This window comes from Microtus pennsylvanicus, chromosome 22 (genome assembly GCF_037038515.1).
Source record: "Microtus pennsylvanicus isolate mMicPen1 chromosome 22, mMicPen1.hap1, whole genome shotgun sequence".
Lineage (NCBI taxonomy): Eukaryota > Metazoa > Chordata > Mammalia > Rodentia > Cricetidae > Microtus > Microtus pennsylvanicus.
In genome coordinates this window covers 20,341,997-20,367,814 of record NC_134600.1, presented here as the reverse complement: position 1 = coordinate 20,367,814, position 25,818 = coordinate 20,341,997, and the positions used below count along the sequence as shown (strand labels likewise).

At 37.7% G+C, this 25,818-nt stretch overlaps 1 protein-coding gene across 1 annotated transcript; it reads left to right on the top strand.

Annotated features, from left to right (window-relative positions):
* Positions 1-883: 883 nt before the first annotated feature.
* LOC142839763 (zinc finger protein 431-like) lies at positions 884-22,686 on the top strand. Its single transcript, XM_075956055.1, has 3 exons — positions 884-983; positions 22,301-22,424; positions 22,622-22,686. Exons 1-3 carry the CDS (start codon positions 981-983, stop codon positions 22,684-22,686), a joined length of 192 nt encoding a protein of 63 aa, XP_075812170.1. The 5' UTR covers positions 884-980.
* Positions 22,687-25,818: the final 3,132 nt, after the last annotated feature.

Sequence of the window (25,818 nt, the reverse complement as noted above, 5' to 3'; positions counted from 1 at the left end):
TTAAATAAGGTATATAGGTACAATACTTTGATTGAGATTAGAAACAAATATATGTATATATATATACATATATATATATGTATATATATACACAAGCTGAAACACAGCTTGTGAAACTTTCTAATATACCCACTTTTTACATACATGTTGAGATTCATTCTACCAATCCTGTTCATGTAGAGAATCTTGAATACTGCAGTTCCTTCTAGCTCCATTATTCTCTACATATTCACATTTCCATGAACACTACTCTTTTTTTTATTATTCATTTTCCTGGAGTTTGCTTCAAATTTCAGTAATAAAACCCATAAAGCAATGGAGCCATCATCCAGCCTTCTGATGGAGGAAAGACCTGTCATCTTGTTTGAGATCTGGCTCCTGCTTTTCTCTTTTCTGTGAATCCCTATGAAAACCATGTAAAAAGTACCTTCAGTTCATCTGACCTCAGCATGAAGCCACAGAACAAATATCTCCTTTTGTGACCTTAAAACTCTTTAGCTGTTAATGTTCTGGGCAGTCTTCCCCCTGTGGAACAGGAAATCCCTGCACTCACCTAGCACAGCACAGTGCACTGTACAAGCTAACTGGCCAGGTCGCATTCTGGAGGTGAAAGGGAAAGTTCCTGTGGAGTGCAAGGTTATGAGGGTGTCAGCTTTTATAGCCAGGGGCAAGTGCTATTGAAATGCATATCTCGGCCAATCAAGAAAGGATCTGTGGTTTGGAGCGGCCCGAAATCTCTGTGCTGTCTCTTTAAGGACACGTCAGTCCTGTGGGAGGTGTTCTTGTCACTCAGGCCTCACTAGCCAATCAGGCCCTCCAGGTGACCTGCCAGTCAGACGTTAGGCAGGGCTCTTCCGGGTATCCGCATTCAGCCTCGATTTTGCGGAAGAGCTGGCGCCGTTTGTTTTCTGTGTTCCGGTGAAGTTGCTGCTGCAGGGAGTTGATAAACTGAGACGTTTGGCGAACCGAAAAACCACAACATGGTGAGCGGGGAAATGCTGTCTCCAGATGAGGTGGAGCAGAGGGTGAGGTGCGGGAGACAGCGTGGTGCCTCCTTCCGGGATCCGCGTGGTAACCTGCCGCCTGATTATCTGCATTGTGAAGTCCCATGCTGTCCTGTTAATTCGTAGACTTAGGGACAGACCTCTGAATAACTTTGCGCTTTGGGTTTAATCCGCTTAGAGAATTGGGAGCAGGGTGCTGTGTGTACAAACATCTTGTCAACTTCAATGCGTCAAAGTCAGGGAAGCCTCGTTTCTTCAGCATCTTCTACATATTAAGCACTTTGCATTTAACCTTTATATACAATCTCCATTTAAGTTTAATTATGTGGATGGTATCAAGGTATCTCACCTGTTGGGTAGCACAGCACTTCTAAACTGCAACGTACAAGAGGAGAATTGCTGATACAAAGGATTTGCCAATGCCTTGGAAATAGTTCAGTCTCACAAAGTAGAATTTAGCTGAGGGAGGACTGCCTCTAAATCACCCAAAAGTTAAATGTATTTTAATCAGGGCTGTTAGAGTTTAGGATGCTAGGGTACACATTGTTCAACTGGCTTGTCCAGATATTTGGCTCCAAACCATTACAAAGAACCCACTGCTGATTTAAATCCAGACACCAGGCACATCCCCATATCTCTATCAAGCCTTTCAAGGAGGCATTACAGTTTGGTACCGTAAGTGTGTGAAGTGATTTCTCAATGAAAGTTATATTATCTCTTTCATTTCCATCCTGTTAGAAAAATAGTTTCTGAGACAAGTGCTCTTATGTTCACTCAGGTGGCCTTGGTCTGTTCTGTCCAGGGCAATGACCTTGCTGTCTTGTATTTTACACTTTAAAAATTCCTATAAAAAATGGCTGTACCACCTCACAGTTTTAAAATTATGCATGTGAGTCATGTAGTTGACTCTGCATTGCAGTTGCAGGAAAGGATTTGCATGTGGAGCATTCCTTCTGTCCTCAGACTGCAATAGGAGGAAGAGTTTATTGAAGCTGGTGGAGACACAGTGCAGAAAAGGAGAGGCTGGACTGAGGCTGAAAACTTTTCCCCTTCATAAGTGGTTGAGCTTAGCTATGTGGATTCAGGTAGTTAACTGTAGATGCTCTATGAATGTCCTGATTGACCATTGTTTGCAGTCCACAGACCAGCGCCAAAAGGAATCTGGGAAAGGGACTGACCTTATCTTTAAACCTAATTGCTATATTTACAGTAGTTCATCTAAAATAGAAGATCTGGGCAAAATGTCGTGGCCCTACTTAACAGGACTTTTCTCTACTAAGACATTGATCATTAGAAAATACATGAGAAATTTTTAATGTGCTCTAATACAAATCCCTAGTCTCTAGAATACATGACCATAAAGTCTGTCTCACGTTTTCAAAATAGTTTTTGAGATGACAACTACATCATATTTACATTCTCCTTGCTGCCTCCAAGCCCTAAGATCCCTGGATTGTTTTCTAATTCCTGGTCTGTTCTTCTTTAACAACAGTTACAAAGTAACCACAGTTACACAGTAACAGTAGTTACTTTATGAATGTGACCTGTTTGTCTGCAGGATTTCCCATCTCTGAGGGAATGGGATGGCTGCAATGGAAAGTGTGTGTGCAAAAGAATGTGCACACAGAGGACCCTGTGCTTTGGATGAGGAAGAGGATGTGCTCTAGTAGAGTGGGAAAATGTGTAATAAATACAAACTGTCTAAACTGGGGCCCTGTCTGCTGGGCTGGGAGGGCAGAACTGGAAGGATTGTGCTGTTGAGTCATTTGCTTTCTGATCCTCCTGTAGAGGAGCTGCTAATATTGAGAAGCCCAGCTGGGTGGCCCTAGCTAGTGAGGGATTCTGGGAAGGGTTAGAAATCAAGAGTACTAGTGGCAGACAGTTTGTGAGGTTTTTTTTTTCCATGATTCTCTTCTGTCTCTGCTGTAGGGAGGGGTAAGGAAGACCATAAGCGATCCCGTAATGGGGGGGGGGGTGTTCAGAGCAGGTCTGTTGAAATGTCATTTCTGCTGACACTTGGAAGTACCATGAGCTAGACTGCAGTTATGTTGGTCCATGTGGTTCATGTAGGTAGTGGCCCTTGTTCTCTGAGCCTCTTTGTGTATAGAAATACTGCAGCCCTGGAATGGAAGGAAATGTTCCTTGTTGTATCTCTGTCCAGAGTACACACATGGGCACTGCTTTTGTTGTACAGTGGGAAGAGAGATTAGAAAACTGAAGGTTTAGTTTCTAGAAGTTCTGAATATTGCATTCCAATTTCAGGTTTGTGTTATAAAGATTACAAATTGTTTAGGACCTGGTAGAACAATAGTAGAGTAGAGTGCTTTTAACATGGTGTTACCACTAGCTGCAATGGTGTGATCCAGTGAAGCTTAGTTCCAGGGGACAAAAGGAGTTTCTGATGTGCAGAGATTTCTCAGGTGTGCAATGTGGTAGACAGGTAGATAGGGCACAATCCACATATTCTGCTCTATGCCATGAAGCAGGAAGCAGATTTTAAACCATTTTAGGTTGTTTTGGGATTGAAAAATATTAATTAGATTATCACTTAATCAGGCATCTTAAAATATATGCTCAGTTAACAGAAAGGAGGAATTAAGACCACAGAAATAGGTTACAGAATAGATTATTAACTTTAAAATTTTAAATGCTAGGAAAAAAAAAATAACAGCCGTGGGGAGACATTAGATAATAAAAAAGCCCTGCTAAATTAAATCAACCTGTATGCTTTAAAGATACATTGCATTCAGAATAAACATCAAGATAGGTATTAAATTGGGGAATAAAGTTAAAGACCACTTCAATCCTTAAAGATTAGCTTCAAACAAAAAGATCTCTTGAGTAAAATAGTTCATCAGAGAGCAATACCATTCAATCTTAACTAATATGTAAGATTAACAGATGTTTTCCTTTTGATTAAATATAATTTCCAACAATAAATCTTCATAAAGTTAGGGTGAAGGCAGAGTTTTGTTTTGTCTTTACAAAAGTATGAAAACATAAAACTAAGGAATCTAAAAACCACTAGACAGCTGAGATATCTAAAAATAACACATCATCCAAATAAAATATCCCTGTCCAAAGGAATAAATTGGCCTAACACTCACTTTTTATAATCATGTTAGTTGTGTTTTCAAGGTGAAACAAAAAGACATTTTTTCCTTTTTTTTTAAAGACAGATTCCTCTGTGTTGCTCTGGCTTTTCTGGAACTCACTTTGCAGCATAGGCTGGCCTCTAACTTATTGAGATATATCTGCTTCTGCTATGAAAGTGCTGGGATCAATGGCATTGACCAGTACAGCCTGGCAAAAATTCATTTTAAATAGACAGATGGTGTTTTTTTTTTTATTTTAAATGTTGTTTGCTTTATACTTCCTGTTTACTCAGGTAATATTATATCCTTCTGAGGTCTCTGATGGAGCTACAGACTCTATAATTGTAATTATGCATGTTAACAAATTCAAAACAATGAACTAAAAAATGTTAAAGTATACAAGGCTAAAAGACATAGAAAGATTATTTAAGGTTGGTAATACCAGTTAGGATAAAAAGTAATTTATGTACAACACCGTGGGCTTACTAAGATAGGATAGATGATCAAACATTTTCTCTAAATTTACCAAATGCAAATGCATTGGCCATTGTTAGTATAATTCTTCCCTGTATATATTATATATAGTTATTGTATTTAGTGTATATAGCTTTACTGTGATAGTTAAACCTTCACTTTTTAATTAGACAAATAGGGAAATGTGTGATATTTTGATTATATTCTGATAATAAAGCTTGCTTAGCATTACAGCAGAGCTAATCACTACCTGACCAAAATTTACCATAGAGGTTTGTAGGACTCTGGACAGATAGGAGTCAGGATTCCTAAGGCAGGCCTAAGAGAATATTAGCACTTTACTAACATGGAGAAACTGAAGAGGTGGTAGTCACAATTTGCTGGTTAACTGCTTCTCTGATATTTCAGTTTCTTAACCTGCTCTCTGAGTCCTGATTTCTTATTGTTAAATGTCAATTAGATTAATGCTTCAGCATGGATAGAACTTTCTAAGCCCTTTGGAAATAAAGCCCATATACCTGAGATAGAGCCACAAGATTTGTCATTTGCCCTGCTAAGTTTTCATCTTTCCTTGACCCAAACTTACCTCAGTTTTCCTCATTCCTCTTTTTCATTTGTCTTTTATTTATTCTTCTTTCATCCTGATGGCAGTGTTTCCTCCCACCATTGCTCACTGTCCCAACCTTCCCCCAAATCTCTCTTTGTTTAACTTTAGAGAAGAGCAGGTCTCCCATACATACCAACCGAATGTGGTGTCTTAATTAGGGTTTCTGTTGTGATGAAACACGATGACCAAAATGCAAGATTGGGAGAAAAGAGATAATTCGGCTTATACTGCCATATTGTTGTTCACTATTAAAGGATGTCATGGTAGGAACTTAAAGTGGGCAGGATCCTGAATAGATTTTTGTATGTTGAACCATCCTTGCATGTGTGAGATGTGAGATGAAGCTGACTTCATCATGGTAGATGATTTTTTTATGTGTTCTTGGATTTGATTTGCTATTATTTTATTGAGTATTTTTGCATTCATGTTCATCAGTGAGATGGGTCTGGAATTCTTGTTTGAATCTTTGTGTGGTTTGGTATTAGGGTAACTGTAGCTTAATAAAAAGAGTTTGGCAATCTTACCTCTGTTTCTATTATGTGGAACCCTTTGAGGAGTATAGTTATTACTTCTTGGTTCTGACAGAATTTTGAACTGAAACTGTCTTTCCATGGGCTTTTTTTGGTTGGAAGGCTTTTGATGACTTCTCTTTCCTTGCAGGTTATAAGCTGATTTGAATTGTTCATCTGGTCTTGATTTAATTTTGGTATTTTATTGACTTCAGCCCTCAATTTGATTATTTCCTATCTTCTACTCCTCCTGGGTGAGTCTGCTTCTTTTTGTTCTAGAACTTTCAGGTGTGCTGGTAAGTCACTGGTGTGAATTTTCTCCACTTTCTTTATGTAGGCATTTAGTGCTGTGAACTTTCATCTTAGCACTGCTTTCATAGTGTCCCATAGATCTGGGTATTCTGTACCATCATTTTTGTTGAATTCTTCAAAGTATTTAATTTCTTTCTTTATTTCTTCCTTGACCTAGAGGTGGTTTGATAGAGCATTGTTCAGTTTCCATGAGTGTTTAGGCTTTCTCTGATTAGTGTTGTTAAATCCTAACTTTAAAACATGGTGATCTGATAAGACACAGGGGTTATTCCATTTTTTGTGTGTCGAGGTTTGCTTTGTTAACATGTTCGTGGTCCATGTTAGAAACATTATGTGAGGTACTGAGAAGAAGTATATTCTTTTGTGTTTGGGTGAAATGTTCTGTAGATGTCTGTTGAGTCCATTTATGTCAAGACATCTGTTAGTTCTCTCATTTCTCTGTTAAGTTTCTGTTTGGATGACCTGCCCACTGGGGAGAGTGGAGTGTTGAACTCTCCTACTATTCTTGTAAAGCAATTTAAGCTTTAGTGATGCTTCTTTTACATGTGTGGGTGTTCTTCTATTTGGGGCATAGATGTTCAGGATTGAGCCTTCATCTTGATGGATTGTTCCTGTTATGGGTATCAAGTGTCCTTCTTCATCTATTCTGATTGTCTTTACTTTGAAGTCTATTTTGTTCACTATTAGGATACCTATACATGTGTACTGCTTAGGTCCATTTGATTGGAAACTCTTTTTCCAACACTTTACTCTTTGGCAATGTTTGTCTTTGAGGTTTAGGTGTGTTTCTTTTATAAAGCAAAAGGATGGATCCTGCTTTTGTATCCATTTTCTTAGTCTGTGCCTTTTTATAGGTTAATTGAGTCTATTGATATTAAGAGATATAAATAACAAGTGATTGCTAGTTCCTGTTATTTTTCATTGGTAGACAGCTATTTTTAAGATGACCTGTACCTTAGCCTTGTGAGACTTTGTCATAAGCCCAATTTCTACTAAAATTGTGAGTTCATTCTACCTGTCTTGTTCATGTGGTAAAGCAGCTGTATATTTTATTCACCAGCCCATGGAGGAAGATGTGCTGGCTAACAGCAGTGCTCATAAAGACATTCTTCCTGAATCCATTATTTTCTATGTATTCAAATTTCCATGAACCCTACTCTCTCTAATATTTTTCATTTGCCTGGAATTTGCTCTGAATTTCAGGAATAAACTTGTAAAGCCATGGAGCCATCGCCCAGACTTCTGTTGGGGGAAAGATCTTGGTTAAGATCTCTGGTTCCTGCTTTTTTCTCTTGATTGTCTGAAATCCCTGTGACAACCAGGTAAACTGTACCTTCAGTTCATCTGACCTCAGCATGAAATCACACAACAAACATTTCCTTTTGTAATGTAAAAATTCTCTTTAGTTGTTAATATTCTGGGCTGCCTTCTACCTGTAGGACAGGAAATCACTACACTCACCTAGCACAGTTCCCTGGACAAGCTAGCTTACCACATTGTGTCTTTCAGGAAAAAGACAAGATTCCTATGACATGCAGGATTGTGGCAGTGTCTGCTATTGGAGGCTCAGGCAAGTGTTATTGAAATGCCTATCTTGGCAGATCTAGAAAAGACTTTTGATGGGAGCAGAAAGGAATGGCCAGGAACCACTGTGCTGTCTCTTTAAGAAAACTCTAGCCCTTTGGGAAGGTTCATCCCACTCAATCATCACTAGCCAATCAGGCCCCCCAGTTGACCTGCCAGTCAGAGTGGTGCCAGTGCTCTTCCTGCAACCCGCCTCCATGTTAGGCTTTCCAGAGGAGCTGGCACCAGCCATTTCCTGTGCTGTTGTGCCTTTGCTGCTGCAGGGAGATGATGAACCGAGAGCTATGGTGAGCTGAGGAACCACAACATGGTGAGCGAGGGAATGCTGTCTCCAGATGGGGAGGAGCAGAGGGTGAGGTGTGGGAGACACTAGGTGCATTCTCCCTGGATCTGGGTGGGAACCTGCTGCCAGTTTTCCTGTGTTGTGAAGTTCCATGCAGTCCTTGTTAATTCATGGACCTGTGTGCAGGCCTCTGAATAACTCTGCTCTGTGGGGTAACTTTGCTTAAGGAGTTAGGAGCAGGGAGCTGTGTGTACAAATGTCTTTCTAGTCAATTTCTGCAGGCATGATACGTTCATGGAAACCAGTTGGCCAACTTGGAGAAGCCTTGTTTCTCCAGTATCTTCCTGACATTCAGTAGTTTTCATTTAACCTTCGCATATAGTCATCATTAATTTTAAATTTGTGGAGGTCATCCACGGCTTCTCATGTGTTTGTAGCACTCCACTGCCAATGCTTAATACATAGGCTAAAAAATGTATCCAAGAGAGGACTGCATGTAAAACATTCAAAACCTAAGGATGTGTTACCCAGGGCTGTTAGAGATGGAATGCTCATGTACACATTTTTCAACCGGAATGTTCAGATATTTGACTTCAAACCATTTCAAAGAAGCCATTTAAACTTCTTGGCCCTTCCCCATGTCAAAAAACAGGCCTCTAACAAGCTGTTCAAGGAGGCATTAGAGGGTCACAACTAACCTTAAGGCCTGGTGTACCTTAAAGTTCCCCTTTCTTTTTGAGAAAAGCATAGTTCTGTCAGATGGGCAAAATGACATCAGGTGACAAATATTTGAAAAGCAAAATACTGTTTTGGTAAGGACTGACCTGGTCAATGAAGGCTTTCATTTAAGACCTCAGGCAGGGAGAAAGAACATTCTTGGGAGCCTTCCCTAAGGGCCCAATGTACTGATAATAAAAGAGAGCTCCTTATTTAAAACCAGGAATATGTTTGGAAGCCTTTTGTGGAGAAGTTTGTTCGGGTCCTTAGAAACCAACTCTTCCTAGCATATGGAGCTATGATTTTCAGTCCCAAAGCCAACTCTGCATGTAGGAAAGTTCTTGAGATACCCTGTGTTCCCCTTGTGTAGAATTGTTTGACTAGCCTCCTCCTAAATTTTTCCCATTGTGTAATAGTTTCTACTGACTTCATAAAATTCTTCCATTTCTTTCCATTTACTCCCTGGAAGTATACGAGATACAGGATGCTTATCTTCTCTCTTTTTTGTTTTGTTTTTGTTTTTTGGTACAGAGTTTCTCTGTAGGACTGACCTGACTATCCTAGACTGTCTTGACTATTCTAGAACAATCTTTGTAGACCAGGCTTGCTTTAAAGAGATTACTTGGTTCTGCCTCCTGAGTCTTGGGATTAAAGGCCTGTGCCACCATTGCCTGGCAAGATGCTACCCTTCTTAAGAAGCTTACAAAGCATAGGCCATATCTTCTCCAAGACCTCCCCACCATAGCTTCTATCCTTTTTACATTTTACTTGTCCTGTCTTTCTCATCCCCTGTGACCTTCACCTCAGAACCCTGTCAGTGAAGAATTCCCTGCTGTTTCAGGTCACCCTTGTATTTAAGAAATTATTCTGAGAATAACTTTGACGTGTAACTCTCCTGTCTGCCTAAATGTCTAGCCTGGCAAGTTGTCTGTTTTTATTTCAATTGTTCAAGTTGTAACCTGGAGCCTGAACCTAAAGGACACTCAAGAATAATAGCATATGTGGAACTCAAAATTTCTCTTAGTTTGTTCCTCTTTGAGCATTAGCCAGAGATGGATGCATGCCATCATTAAACAGATGTTTCTTTATTAATTCCCTAAGTGAGTGAAGTGGTTTCTCAATGGGAAGGCATATCAGTTCTAGAACAGCTGCATTTCCATCTTGTTAGAAAAACTGTTTCTGATACAACTTCTGTTATATTGACTTAGGTGGCCTTGGTCTGTTGCTGTCCAGCCCAATGAACTTGCTGTTCTCTATATTACACTTTCAAAATTCTTAAATAAAAAGACTGTTCCACCTCCCAGTATTAAAAGTATGCATTTGAGTCATGTAGTTGACTATGCCATGCATTCACAGGAAAAGGATTTGCATTCCATTCCTTCTGTCTTCAGACCAAAATAGGAGGAATAGATTATTGTGTACACTGCAGGTGACACAGCATAGGCAGTCAGGTGTTGGTGCCACCATTATGAAAAAGGACTGGACTGTGGTAGGGGGAGTGACTTTGTAATTTCCCAGTATGGTTTATTTTAATTAATGCCATGTTAATGTATAGAGAGCAGATGGTTAGTGGTGAACACTTTGGGAAGGTTATCGTGAGCCAATGAACATTGAATTTGCAATTAGGAAACAATCCTATGAAGATATGAATGATCTTACTTGGCACAGTTATGTCAGTTCAGAGTTTTGGCAAACAGGCCACTTATTGTAACTCTACTTGTCAGATTATATATCTCAGCAGCCAACAAATGCATAGGAGCAACATCAATCTATCTCTTATTAATGATGTCCTCTCTCTTAGGGAAGGGCCTACTCTTTTTCACAGTCAATATGGCAAAGTTTGTATTTAATCTTAAAAGTGTAATTTTTTTTATCACTTTCAAAATTACTTATTGGAATCATTTTCAAATATTTAATTTCAGTGTATTGCTGCTGTTATCTCTATTTGTTTCTGTTCTCCAATGTTTCTAAGTCATTAATAGTTTCATTTTATTTCTCTCATGATGTTGACAGTTGATTTCTGTGTAGAGCAATGTCTCCTATAGTTTAAGCTTGCCTCATGCTACGTGACTGAGAATCATTTTGAACACCCAATCCTGCCTCTGCTGCCCAGTGCTGGGAAAACAAACCTGCAACTTCTTCCAGGTTTGGCCTTGGCTAGCAATGAGAGAGAAAAATAGAACAGTTAATGAGTGTCTGTTGATCTTTCTGGATTTTATTGGGGACTGAGAAGAGGGACCTGTGCAAGGATTGAGCTCATTGACCAACATTGAAGCTTTGGAGACACAGTGCAGAAAGGGAGAGGATGGATGGAGGGCGAAAGCTTTCCTCCTTCAACAGTAGTTGAGATTACCTATGTGGAATCAGGCAGTCTGTAGGCCCATATTTCTGTATGGCACAAGAGCCATAAGCCTGGTCTGAGGTGGTCACAAACTCTGCAGACTCGCGACTCCATTCCAGTCTAGTTAGGGAATCTATGTTGGACCCACACGGCCTTCAACAACAGTCCATTGTAGATGTGGTATGATTGTCCTGATTGACCATTGCTTGCCATGCACAAACCAGGGCAATCAAGAATCTGGGTAAGTTACAGACTTCTCTTTAAACCTAATTGCAATATTTATAGTAGCTCATCCAAAATAGAAGATCTGGGTAAAATGTTTTGGTCCTGCCGAACAGAACTGTTACTTTTCTGAATTAAGATGTTCATCTTTAGAGAAAATATATAGGACATCTTTAATGGGCTCTAATACAAATCCCTAGTCTTTTGAGCACATGGCCAAAAAGTCTGTTTCAACTTTTCAAAATGATTTTTGAGATGAAACCTGTATCATTTTGACATTCTCTTTGTTCCCTCCAAGCCCTAACATGACCCCAATTATTTTCTAATTCCTGCTGTTTTTCTTTAACAACAGTTACACAGTAACAGTAGTTACTTGATGAATGTGACCTGTGTTTGTCTGCAGGATTTCCCATCTCTGAGGCAATGGGATGGCTGCACTGGAATGGGAGTGTGTAATGGAATGTGCACACAAAGGACCCTGTACTTTGGATGAGGAAGAGGATGTGCTCTAGGAGAGTGGAATAATGTGTGCTAAATAACAAAGAGAACTAGGGACTGTCTGCTGGGCTGGTAGGGTAGAACTGAAAAAACTGTGCTTTCTGAGTCATTTAATCTCTAGTCATCTTGTAGAGGAACTGCTAATATCCTGAGGTCCAGCTAGGTGACCATAGTCAATTAGGGATTCTGGGAAGGGTTAGCATTCAGGAGTAGTAGTGACAGGTTAGTGGGTTCTTTCCATGTTTCTCTTCTGCCTCTGTTGTAGGAAGACAAAAAGCTATACCATGTTGAATGGAAGGTGTTCAGAGCAGGCCTGTTGAACTGTCATTTCTGCTGTGACTTTTTAATTGTTTTTATTGACATATATACATTTCTCTGCTCTCCTCCCTTCCTCTCCTGTCTTTTTTCTACTTTCCATGTAGATTATATCCATGTATGTCTCTCTTAGATTTCTCTTTGTGATCTTGGTTCTCTGGGCTTGAGAATTGTAGGCCAGTTTTCTTTGTTTTAGGTCTAAAAGCCACTTATGAGTGAGGACATTGTATATTTGTCTTTCTGGGTCTGGGTTACCTCACTCAGTATGATGTGTTCTTGATCCATAAATTTGCCTGCAATTTCAAGATGTCATTATTTTTTTCTGCTGTGTGGTACTCCATTGTGTAAATGCAGCACATTTTCCTCATCCATTCTTTGGTCAGGGAGTGTTTAGGTTGTTACCAGGGTAATACAAATAGTGCTGATATGGATATAGCTGGACACAGGCCCTATGAATATATCACACATGTGGTATGATTGAGAATCATTTATGTTATACCCAAAGTGGTATTGCTTAGTCTTGAGGTAAGTTGTGTCCTAATTTTCTGAGAAATCACCATTCTGACTTCTAAAGTGATTATACCAGTTTGCATGCCCACCAGCAATGTAAATGTTTTCCCTTCACCTCACATCCTCTCCAAATAAACTGTCCTCTGTGTTTTTGATCTTGGCTATTCTTACAGGTGTAAGGTGGGATCTCAAAGTTTTTTTTTTTTTACATTTCTTTAATGGCTAAGGATATTGAGCATTTCCTTAAGTGTCTTTCAGTCATTTATAGTCATCTGTTGAGAGTTCTCTGTTTAAGTCTGTACATTTTTTTTCTATTGGCTTATTTGTTCTTCTGATGACCAGTTCCTTGAGCTCTTTATATATTTTGGATATCAGCCATCTGTTTGAAGTGGGGTTGAAGAAGACCTTTTTTATCCTGTAGGCTGCCATTTTATTAAACATTTCCTCTGCTTTTCAGAAAGTTCTCAGTTTTAGGTGGTCCCATCTACTAAATATTGCTATTAGTGTTCATGTTGCTGGGGTTATATATAGAAAGTGGTCTCCTGTACCAATGTGTTCAAGTGTACTTTCCACTTTCTTTTCTATGAAGTTCAATTTAGTTGGTTTTATGTTTTGATCTATTTTGACTTGAGATTTCTGCATGGAGATAGATAAACGCTATACTTTCTGTTTACTCAGGTAGTATTATATCCTTCTCAGGTCTCTAATGGAGTTAAATACTAGATAATTGTAGTTCTCTCTGTTGTTACAAAATTGAATGAACTCAGAAACTAGCATGAAATATGTAAGGTTAAGAGATATAAAAAGTTTATTTTAGGTTGGAATAAAAAATGATTTAGGTACAACATTTGGACTTACCTAGATAGGACAAATAATAAAGTATTTTCTCTAAATTTACCAAATACAAATGGATTGTTCATTGTTTCATACATATATTTGTACATAGTTGTTGTATATTTTATATATAGCTTTACGGTGTTAGTTAAATTCTTCATTTTTTATTTAGTAAGAAAGGGGGAAAGGTATGACATTTTGATCATGTTCTCATAATAAAGCTTGCTTGGAGTCAGGACTCAGCTAACAACAACCTGACTGATGATTACCCTAGAGGTTTAAAGGACTTTGGCCAGGTAGGAGTCAGGATTATTAAGGCAGGCTTGAGAGAAGATATGTCTCTTTTCTTGTATGAAGAAATTGAAGAGGTAGTAGTCACCAGTGGCTAAACAATTGGTTTTCTGATCTTTCAAGTTCTTACCCTGCTGTCTCATGCCTGAATTTTTATTTTATTTCAGTTTAGTTTAGCTTTTCTTTTTTTTTATTTTTTAAATTTATTTATTTATTAAAGATTTTGCATCCTCCCGGCCACCGCCTCCCATTTCCCTCCCCCTCCCCCGATCAAGTCCTTCTCCCTCATCAGCCCGAAGAGCAATCAGGGTTCCCTGACCTGTGGGAAGTCCAAGGACCACCCACCTTCATCCAGGTCTAATACAGTGAGCATCCCAACTTCCTAGTATGTGCAGTAGCATCAAAAACCCATTGCCATTGTTCTTGAGTTCTCAGTAGTCCTAATTGTCCGCTATGTTCAGCAAGTCCGGTTTTATCCCATGCTTTTTCAGACCCAGGCCAGCTGGCCTTGGTGAGTTCCGATAGAACATCCCCATTGTCTCAGTGTGTGGGTGCACCCCTCGTGGTCCTGAGTTCCTTGCTTATGCTCTCGCTCCTTCTGCTCCTGATTTGGACCTTGAGATTTCTGTCCAGTGCTCCAATGTGGGTCTCTGTCTCTGTCTCCTTTCATCGCCAGATGAAGGTTAATATTCAGGAGGATGCCTATATGTTTTTATTTGGGTTCACCTTCTTATTTAGCTTCTCTAGGATCATGAATTATAGGCTAATGTCCTTTATTTATGGCTAGAAATCAAATATGAGTGAGTACATCCCATGTTCCTCTTTTTGGGTCTGGCTTACCTCATTCAGGATAGTGTTTTCTATTTCCATCCATTTGTATGCAAAATTCAAGAAGTCCTTGTTTTTTACTGTTGAGTAGTACTCTAATATGTATACATCCCATACTTTCTTCATCCATTCTTCCATTGAAGGGCATCTAGGTTGTTTCCAGGTTCTGGCTATTACAAACAATGCTGCCATGAACATAGTTGAGCATATACTTTTGTTGTATGATAGGGCCTCTCTTGGGTATATTCCCAAGAGTGGTATTGCTGGGTCCAGGGGTAGGTTGATCCCGAATTTCCTGAGAAACCGCCACACTGCTTTCAAGAGTGGTTGCATAAATTTGCATTCCCACCAGCAATGGATGAGTGTACCCCTTTCTCCACAACCTCTCCAGCATAGGCTATCATTGGTGTTTTTGATTTTAGCCATTCTGACACGTGTAAGATGGTATCTTAAAGTTGTCTTGATTTGCATTTCCCTGATCCCTAAGGAGGTTGAGCATGACCTTAAGTATCTTTGGCCATTTGTACTTCTTCTGTTGAGAATTCTCTGTTCAGCTCAGTGCCCCATTTTATAATTGGGTTGATTAGCCTTTTACAGTCTAGTTTCTTGAGTTCTCTATATATTTTGGAGATCAGACCTTTGTCTGTTGCAGGGTTGGTGAAGATCTTCTCCCAGTCAGTGGGTTGCCTTTTTGTCTTAGTGACAGTGTCCTTTGCTTTACAGAAGCTTCTCAGTTTTAGTAGGTCCGATTTATTCAATGTTGCCCTTAATGTCTGTTCTGCTGGGGTTATACGTAGGAAGTGGTCTCCTGTGCCCATGTGTTGTAGAGTACCTCCCACTTTCTCTTATATCAGCTTCAGTGTGTTCAGACTGATATTGAGGTCTTTAATCCATTTGGACTTGAGTTTTGTGCATGGTGATAGATATGGATCTATTTTCATTTTTCTACAGATTGACATCCAGTTTTGCCAACACAATTTGTTGATGATGCTCTCTTTTTTCCATTGTATACTTTTAGCTCCTTTATCAAAAATCAGGTGTTCATTGGTTTGTGGGTTAAAGTCAGGGTCTTCTATTCGATTTTATTGGTCGACTTCTCTGTTTTTATGCCAATACCAAGCTGTTTTCAATATTGTAGCTCTGTAATAGAGTTTGAAGTCAGGGATGGTAATGCTACCTCCAGACAATCCTTTATTGTATAAGATTTTTTTGGCTATCCTGGGTTTTTTGTTTTTCCATATAAAGTTGATTATTGTCTTCTCCAGATCTGTGAAGAATTTTGATAGTATTTTGATGGGGATTGCATTGAATCTATAGATTGCTTTTGGTAGAATTGCCTTTTTTACTATGTTGATCCTCCCAATCCAAGAGCAAGGGCGGTCCTTCCATTTACCTCTGCAATATCTTTCTTCAAAGACTTAAACTTCTTGTCAAATGGATCTTTCACTTCCTTGGTCAGAGTTACCCCAAGATATTTTATGCTATTTGTGGCTATCATGAAAGTAGTTTAGTTTTTCTGAGACAAGGTTTTTCGGTGGCTTTGGTTCCTGTCCTGGAACTCATTTTGTAGCCCAGGCTGGCCTTGAACTCATAGAGATCTGCCTGTGTCTGCCTTCCAAGTGCTGGAATTAAAGGTGTGTATCACAACTGCCTGGTCTGAGTTTTATTTTAAATATCAATTAGATTAATGCTTCAGTAGAGATAGAGCTAATTAAGTAAGCTCTTGGAAAGTGAAGCCTCATGAGTCACTGGTGGTGCATTTCTGTGAGTTCAAGGCCAGTCTGGTCTACAAGAGCTGGTTCCAAGAAAGGCTCCAAAGCTACAGAGAAACCCTGTCTCAATAAACACAAAACAAAAACCAAAAAAAAAAACCAAACAAACAAAACATGTAGCCCCATGTACCTGAGAGAGAACCACAGGATTTGCCATTTGCTCTGCTGAATTTTCATCTTTTCTTGACATAATCTTCCCTCATTCCTCTCTTTCATTAGTCTTTTGTTTCTTCTTTTTTTTTTTACCTTGACTGCAGTGCTTCCTTCCACCATTCATCTCAGTCTCACATTTTCCCGAAGTCTCTCTTCTTTGTTTACCTTTAGAATCTCATACATATCAACAGAACATGGCATCTTGTTTTAATTAGGGATTCTGCTGTTGTGATGAAACACCATGACCAAAGAGCAAAATGAGGTGAAAAGGGCTTAGTTGGCTTATACTTCCATATTGTTGTTCACTATTAAAGCATACCAGGGAAGGAACTCAAGAAGGGCAGGATACTTGAGTCAAAATTTGATGGAAATGTAATGGGGGCATGCTTCTTCCTTTCTTACCTCACATGAGTTACTCATCCTCTCTTCTTATAGAACCCAGGACCAGCCCAGGGATTGCACAATGCTTAATGGGCTGAGCCCTCTGCCATTGATCAGTCATTGAGAGAATGCCCCATTTCTGAATTCCGTGGAGGCATTTTTTTCCTGAGGCACCCTAATCTCTGATGTCTCTAGGTCATTGCCAAGTAGACATGGAAAAACAGCCCACATTCATGGTACAACAAATTAAATTAAGATTATATGCAGAAAACAAAAAAAAGCCTGGATATAGAAAACCAGTATGAGGAAAGGGGTCTCAAAAGCTGTCAAATGAATTAAAGTACCCCCCACATATACACACACCCAGTCTTAGGAGTCACAGAAAACACCATAGTATGAACTGATAACATACATGCAAAGCATTTACCACAGGCCCCTATAGGATCACGAGTCTCTGTGAGCACCAATAATTCCTGCTTAGTTGATTCTGTGGGCTGTGTTAACCTAGTATCCTCAACCAAGGTGGGAGGCGGTTGCTATGGTACTTCCTCCCCATTGGCAGCAGGGTCTCCTTATCTCCTCTAATTGTTTGACTGCTTGTGTCTGCTCCTGCTGCTTTGAGTTCCTGGATTAGGCCGGTTTGATAACAATTGGCCGAGGCACCATTCTATGAGAATAGCAGAATATCATGAGAAATCATTTCATGGACTTTTTTCCTATCTTGTTTGGTTCTATCATAGACTTTTAGTGAAGTGAGCATCAGGTCTGGGACATCCAATTAGGATGGGCATTGTCTCCCTCTAATGGAATGGGCCTGAAGGTTCACGAGTCATTTGTTGTTTACTCCTACAAGTTCTGGGGAACAAATAACTCAACATATCTTGCAAGCAGGACTAGATGTAGATGTAACTGTTGCTGGGTGGTGTCACAGTCCCAACATTGAATACTTTGCTTTGTTAGAGAAGACTTCACAAGTTTCTCATCCCTCTTTTCTAAAAGTCCTTGCTAGTAGCATTTTCATACAATCTAATGAGTATTTACTGTACTAGGTACCATACCAACTCCCTAATGTTCCCCAATTCCTGTAGTATTTCCTCATTCTCCCTACATCCAAGCACCCTGATCCTAATTTCTCCTGTTCCCATACCCAACTACCACCATTCAATTCAGAAGACGTATTCTAGTGCCCCTTTCAGGGAGATCAATGTATCCCTCCCTTGATCCTTTGTTGTTAACTAACTCTCTCTGTGTCTGTGGATTGTAGCATGAATATCCTTTACTTTACAACCAATATTGATGTATAAGGGAGTTCACACCATTGTCATTTGTATTGCTGGGTCTTGAGGTAGGTTGAATCCTAATTTTCAAAGAAACTGCCATACTGCTTTCCAGAGTGGTTGTACAATTTGCATTTCCACCAGCAATGGAAGAGTCTTCCCCTTACTCCCACATCCTCTCCAGCATAAGCAGTCATTGGTGTTTTTGATCTTCGCCATTCTGACAGGTGGAAGGTGGTATTGCAGAGTCATTTTGATTTGCATTTCCCTGATGGCTAAGGATATTGAACATTTCCTTAAGTGTCTTTTGGCCATTTGAGATTATTCTATAGAAAATACTCTGTTTAGTTCTGTACCCCATTTTTAATTGAATTATTTGAAATTTTGATGTTTAATTTCTTGAGTTCTTCATATATTTTGGAGATCAGTCCTCTATCTTATATGGGATTGGAAATTTTTTCCCATTCAGTAAGCTGCCTTATTGTGTTATTGACTGTGTCCTTTGCTGTGCAGAAGCTTCTCATTTTCAGAAGGTCCCATTTATTAATTGTTCCTCTCGGACTCTGTGTTACAGGTGTTATATTTAGGAAGTGGTCTTCTGTTCCATACTTGAAAGGCTACTTTTCACTTTCTCTCCTATCAGTTTCAGTGTGGTGAGATTTATATTAAGGTCTTTATCCCCTTTGGACTTGAGTATTGTGCATGGTGATAGATATCCATCTATTTGCATTCCTTTACATGTTGATATCCAGTTATGCCATAAGCATTTGTTGCAGATGCTTTCTTTTTTCATTGTATAATTTTAGCTTGTCAAAAATCAGGTGTTCATAGGTGTGAGGATTAATATCTGAGTCTTTGATTCAATTCCGTCAATCAATCTCTCTGTGTTTTTGCCCATCATCTCTTCCTCAAACCTCCAAAATGAACTGTTTGCTTAATTAAAACATATGTTCCCAGCAGTCTCAATCATCTCAATGTACCATTTTAATATTGTCCCGAGCAGTTTGTAGTCCAAACCTGATGTTTAGATGGTGAAACAATTACACAGTGCAGTTGAAATCTTCCTTGCGTGACTCACACTTCTTTTGGAGACTTCAAAGTCACTGTAATGCATGCTCATATTTCATTGCAAAAAACTTAACCATTTTAATTGTCATATGCAGCAGATCTGTAAGAGGTTAAAGGATGAGTATTTGTTATGTATGCCTAGATATCAGATAGAGACTCAAACCCAAAATTAAATATAGGAAGCTAGATGGAACCTTTCCCTAGAATTAGTTACTTCCCTATATGATCATTAATATTATGGCTAAAGGGATATTTGTTGTTAATTTCGCCCAAGAAATTACTGTAATCTCTTTGCCAATGTTCACTTCCTGTCCATAATGATTCAATTTCAACATTAGTAAAACATGCTACAATTTAACCTTGGTAAATTCTTGCTAATAGATGAAGTTTCAGTTTTCTTTTTAAAAACAACTCAGTTTTTTTCCACTTAACTTTTTAGTTTTTTAGTATGTTTATATGTTTAAAATATCAATTATAAGATCATACCTTTCCTCTGCAGTAAAATTCCTACAGGGAATGCATAGAGCATAAAATGTCTAGAATGAAGGCCAGGAGGTGGTGGCTCAAGCCTTTAATCCCAGCACTAGGGGGCGGAGGTAGGTGGAGTCCAAGGCCAGCCTGGTCTAGTAGGGCTAGTTCTAGTACACGTTCCAAAGCTACAGAGAAACCTGTATCAAAAAAAGTCTTGAATGTAACAAAACTTCACATCCAGACAATCCATAAGTGCCTCCTATAATTTTATTTCCACTATACTATTTATTCTCTGCTTTAGATGATAATTCTCTTTGACTATTTAAATCCTTGTCACCTTTTATGGTTTGGTTCTAATTACTGTTTTCAATTTTTTACTTCAATAGTGGGATATAGATGTCTTGCAACAATTTCTGAAAATTATTAAGATTCCCCAAATAATCTCTGCTAATTTTTAACTTTTTGGCTCAAATTTTTGGAAAAGTATTTTATATGATGAATGATTAATATAATCACTTTTTGTATATTTTCACAACTAATTTATAATCCCCTAGAAGACAAAGTTTGCTTTACTTCAGCAAATATTTTCTCTAAAGTATGTTCATTTGAATCAGTTAATGAAATTCAATATAATGTTGAAAACATACCTAACTTGAGCATAATTTCTATTGTAATAAATAACAAAGTACTAGCATGCAGTACTTTATATTCTAATTGGTTTATAATAATAACTTTCAAAGACTAGAAATTTTCATGACACATTTAAGTGAGTTGAATTAGGTAAAATAGTTTAAGAATATAAAAATCATAGACAGTATGTTTTAATAAAAATGTCAAGTTTATATCAAAAGGAAGCATCCATATCTATATCAATGTAAAATATATAAATAAGTAGTTAATTTTTAAAATTAATTTTAATGATCTACACTTTTACATCATTCACATATATGCCCCTTTATTTTTTTAGATTCAGCAATCTACACTTTTATCCTATCATTTCATTGGGTGCATTTTGTAAGTGGATGTATATTTATGAAAATATAGAGCTGGTTTTGGAGATACAGAGAGTTTCTCATGTCAGGAGAATGGGACAGAAAGAAAAAGGAATTTAGAAAAATTTTCACTTTTCTACATTTCTATTTTTGTCTCTATTGTACATGTCATTGAATATATATGTCTGTATATGACTATATAAATACTGTTTAAGTTTTCCACAATGAACAATGAATTTTCCTGCAGTAATTTTGAAGTTTCCAGGAAGAAGTTGGGGCCCCACAACAACAACTCAACCTGGTTGATACGATGACATGATGATGATAGTGTTACTACCAGACCTGTTTTGCATACCAGCTGCTCAAGATGGTTCCAATTTGGTTAGCAGAACTGGTCCACTTTTTACAATGTTCTGGACAGACCTTATAAGAGGAAGATCAAAAAACCTTTACAAAATACTCAAAGACTATTTGCAATTATACCAGACAGTAATCTTGGAACTTATTCATCATTTTACTTTCACAGGATCCCATAGAAAGAACATCGCCCCCATGACAGCTGGAAGTAATTCTAAAAGACTTCCAACAAAGTTTGTCCTAGGGTTAGGGAAATCATTTAGGGGTTGATTATAATTGGTATAGTGTTGCGGGTTAGAAGGGAAATTTCATGGGCTTAGGGATTTCTTTGAAAAAAAGGGAAAAATTGGATGGAATAATAGATTAGTGTGAGTTTACATACATTAATAATAATAATGAGTAATAGAGTGAATGCTTGTGAGTTATAATTTATAGGCAATTGCTTGGATATAGATTTTTGTATATTGATATAATGTTAAATATTGAATATTGTTTGCATTCATGCTTCTACCTCTGTTTAAAACATTTTATATATTGATAAATATATTTATCAAATTGCAATGTACATTTCTTCCCCTGATCAAGATATTTATCCATTGGTTACATTTTGAGCCCATTGTCCTCATTTGTCGTACGGTTGTTTATTGTACAATATTCTAATAAGATCTTAGTCTTTAAGTTATATAGGTATTAGAATTATAGATCAATAGTCATGTTTGTCATATTATAGTTAGAATAATCAGGTTTTTTAGACACATAAAGAATATATTTTGCATAGATAGGTAATCTTTAACCACTTCAAAAAGCTGTAAAATATGGAATTTAAATAACCTAGGGTACTGTTGAAGTGAGACACAATTACTACTGGTAGGGTTGATCTATTTTCCAGAGAATGTTGAGCACGAAAGACACTCAAAGCTTGTTTTCTTGTTGTCAAAATTGGACTTTGGGCAAAGACATGCTCATGCCTTAACGTCTGACAAGATACATGGTATCGTAAAATGGATAAGCAGTTCTGTTAAATCTTGACTGGCATTCATCTCACAGACAAATATACACACCTCTGTTTTCTGAGTGTTGTGGTAAAGGCAAAATACACCAATATGCCCAGTTTGTCCATCTTTTTTTTTCCTTTCTGTCATTAATTGTCTCATACATACAACATACTGTTGATCTTTTCTCTTTTTCTTTCCCCGTGAATAGATACTGCTCTTATAAGGTGGTATCCTATACAAAGGACACAGAAATAACAGAATTTATTCTCCTTTTCAATTTCCTTCTAAAGTGACTGTCTATATCATAGAACAAGAATGGGGAACACCAGAATCATAAAACTATACTTTCAAAGAAGTATGCATTTCACTGTCATACTTACATTGTACTCATGTATGGTATATTTTTGAAGGCAGTGACCTATGATGATGTGCACATCAACTTCACTAAGGAAGAGTGGGATTTACTGAATCCTTCCCAGAAGAATCTCTACAAAGATGTGATGCTGGAGACCTACAGGAACCTAACTACTATAGGTGAAAATAAATTTCTTTCATGTTTCAAATGATAGAGACAACTTTTCCTTGGTTTATGATTTTATTCTGTAATTTGTTTTAGAGAGAGAAGAATGAGGTGAATAACACAGTCACAGTTCTTAGGTGCACTTAAGATAATAAGCTAATTGTTGCACATTCTTAAATTATATAATATATATTCTGGTACTGTATTTTAGGATACATTTGGGAAGATCTTAATACCGAAGAGCATTGTCAATGTTGTAGAAGACATGCAAGGTAATTTTCTTGGGCAAGTACATAACAATTTCCCTTGAATAGTTTGTAATGTGTTCTGGAACTTTAAAACAAAAGCAACAGTGTAAATAAGCACAGCTTTAAATGTATTGATGGTTATTAAATTCTCACAAATCCATATGCCTCAATTTCTTATATGCGAATTGCATCTGTAAAGCCTTCATTTAAGAAAAAGTCTAGGTAGCAATGCCTGAACAGATATCACCATTTGATTAATAGCACCACGAGAGCTATGTTGTAGAACTGCTGCTTCATTTGCTTCTTGCTATTCATGACAGAAAATGTATACATACTTCAGTGATGATGAGTATAGCTGCAAAACGTTCTACTAATCCAATAGCCCATGGTAAGCCTTGTATCACTCATATGCTTTTTGTGACTGCTCAGTTTAGTGAAATCAGACTAGTCAAGGAGCATTTGTTGTAAAGAAATCTTAATATCTATACAACAAATCTGTGAAAGTCAAACCTTGTAGATTCATTTTGGAAATCTTTTATACACTATTCTGTTTTTATATATATGATATGTCACTCTTGACACAAGTGTATGAGAATAGGAATATGGAAAGATTTAGCATACCTCTCCTTAAGAACAATTAAGAAAATAAACTGTAGTTCCTATGTAGAGTGTACGTGTTTAATTTGATCCAAAAGTACAAAGTTAATTTATTTTCTATCATCATGGTTAATACATTAAAAACAAACTCATATTACAACAACAACAAAAAAAATGAAACAAACATGAGTTCTAGGTCTATGCAAATACTTCTGGGTGTCTTAGTTCACTCACCAAATGTGTAATGGTTCACAATATAGTAAATTTATGAATGGAGTAAAGTTGGTATAGCACTCAGTATATGCAGTTCTCTTCAAAAATGTAAAAAATATCCTAGAAAAATATAAATATAGTTATAGATGAAAAGATAAACCATTACACAATGGAATTTCTCATCAAAATATTTTTCTAGATGCAAAATGACCCCTAATGAGAGAACAAAATATGATTTTAAACAAAGCTATAAAAGCTTGACATTTGATTCCTTTTTACAATTTGAAAAAATATGAAATTAATTCATATTGGTATGAGGATCAACTGCATTGAATGTGGTAAAGCTTTTACATGTGTAAATTATCCTTGCAGGATTGAAAGAACTCAAACTGGAGAGAAGTTTTCAGTATATTCTCACTGTGGTAAAGTCTTGTCTTATAACACTCATCTTCTAAGGAAGGAAAAAACACATAGTGGAGAAAAATTCTGTGAAATTAAGCAATGTGATGAAGTCTTTTCTTATCATAATCATCTTGAAATGCATAAAAGAACACACACTGGAGAGAATCCCTATGAGTATGGTCAAGATGATGAAGACTTTCTTCTTTATGAAACTCATCAAAGTCATAAAAGAACACATGCTGGAGAGAAATCATATGAATGTAATCTGCATGGTAAGGTCTTTGCTGATCAGAGTCATCTTCAAAAGATTAAAAGAATATATACTAGAGAGACATCCTATGAAGATAATCAGTGTGGTAAAGCCATTGCGCAATGTGCTGTTTTTCAAACACATAAGAGAATACAAACTGGAGAAAAACCCTATGAATGTAATCAGTGGAGTAAGGCCTTTGCACGCCATAACCATCCTCAAATGTATAAAAGAACACATACTGGAGAGAAACCCTATGAATGTAATCATTGTGGTAAGGCCTTTGCACGCCACGATCATCTTCAATTGCATAAAAGAACACATACTGGAGAGAAACCCTATGTATGTAATCAGTGTGGTAAGGCCTTTGGACGTCACAGTAATCTTCAATTGCATAAAAGAACACATACTGGAGAGAAACCCTATGAATGTAATCAGTGTGGTAAGGCCTTTGCATGTCACAGAAATCTCCAAGTGCATAAAAGAATACATACTGGGGAGAAACCCTATAAATGTAATCAGTGTGGTAAGGCCTTTGGACGTCACAGTAATCTTCAAAGCCATAAAAGAACACATACTGGAGAGAAACCCTATGAATGTAATCAGTGTGGTAAGTCCTTTGCATGTCACAGAAATCTCCAAGTGCATAAAAGAATACATACTGGAGAGAAACCCTATAAATGTAACGAGTGTGGTAAGGCCTTTGCACAAAACAATACTCTTCAAAGCCATAAAAGAACACATACTGGAGTGAAACCCTATGTATGTAATGAGTGTGGTAAGGCCTTTGCACAGAAATTTACTCTTCAATACCATAAAAGAACACATACTGGAGAGAAACCCTATGAATGTAATCATTGTGGTAAGGCCTTTGCATCTCAGATTATTCTTCAAAATCATAAAAGAACACACATTGGTGAGAAACCCTATGAATGTAATCAGTGTGGTAAGGCCTTTGCACAGAATTCTACTCTTCAATACCATAAAAGAACACATACTGCAGAGAAACCCTTTGAATGTAATCAGTGTGGTAAGGCCTTTGCACAGAATTCTGCTCTTAAATACCATAAAAGAACACATACTGGAGAGAAACCCTATGAATGTAATCAGTGTGGTAAGGCCTTTGCACAGAATTCTGCTCTTAAATACCATAAAAGAACACATACTGGAGAGAAACCCTATGAATGTAATCAGTGTGGTAAGGCCTTTGCACAGAATTCTGCTCTTCAATACCATAAAAGAACACATACTGGAGAGAAACCGTATAAATGTAATGAGTGTGGTAAGGCCTTTGCACAACACAGTACTCTTCAAAGCCATAAAAGTACACATACTGGAGAGAAACCCTATGTATGTAATGAGTGTGGTAAGGCCTTTGCACAGAAATTTACTCTTCAATACCATAAAAGAACACATACTGGAGAGAAACCCTATGTATGTAATGAGTGTGATAAGGCCTTTGCACAGAACTCTGCTCTTCAATTGCATAAAAGAACACATACTGGAGAGAAACCCTATGAATGTAATCTGTGTGGCAAGGCCTTTGCAGCTCAGTTTAGTCTTCAAAATCATAAAAGAACACATACTGGTGAGAAACCCTATGAATGTAATCAGTGTGGTAAGGCCTTTGGACGTCACAGTCATCTTCAAAGCCATAAAAGAACACATACTGGAGAGAAACCCTATGGATGTAATCAG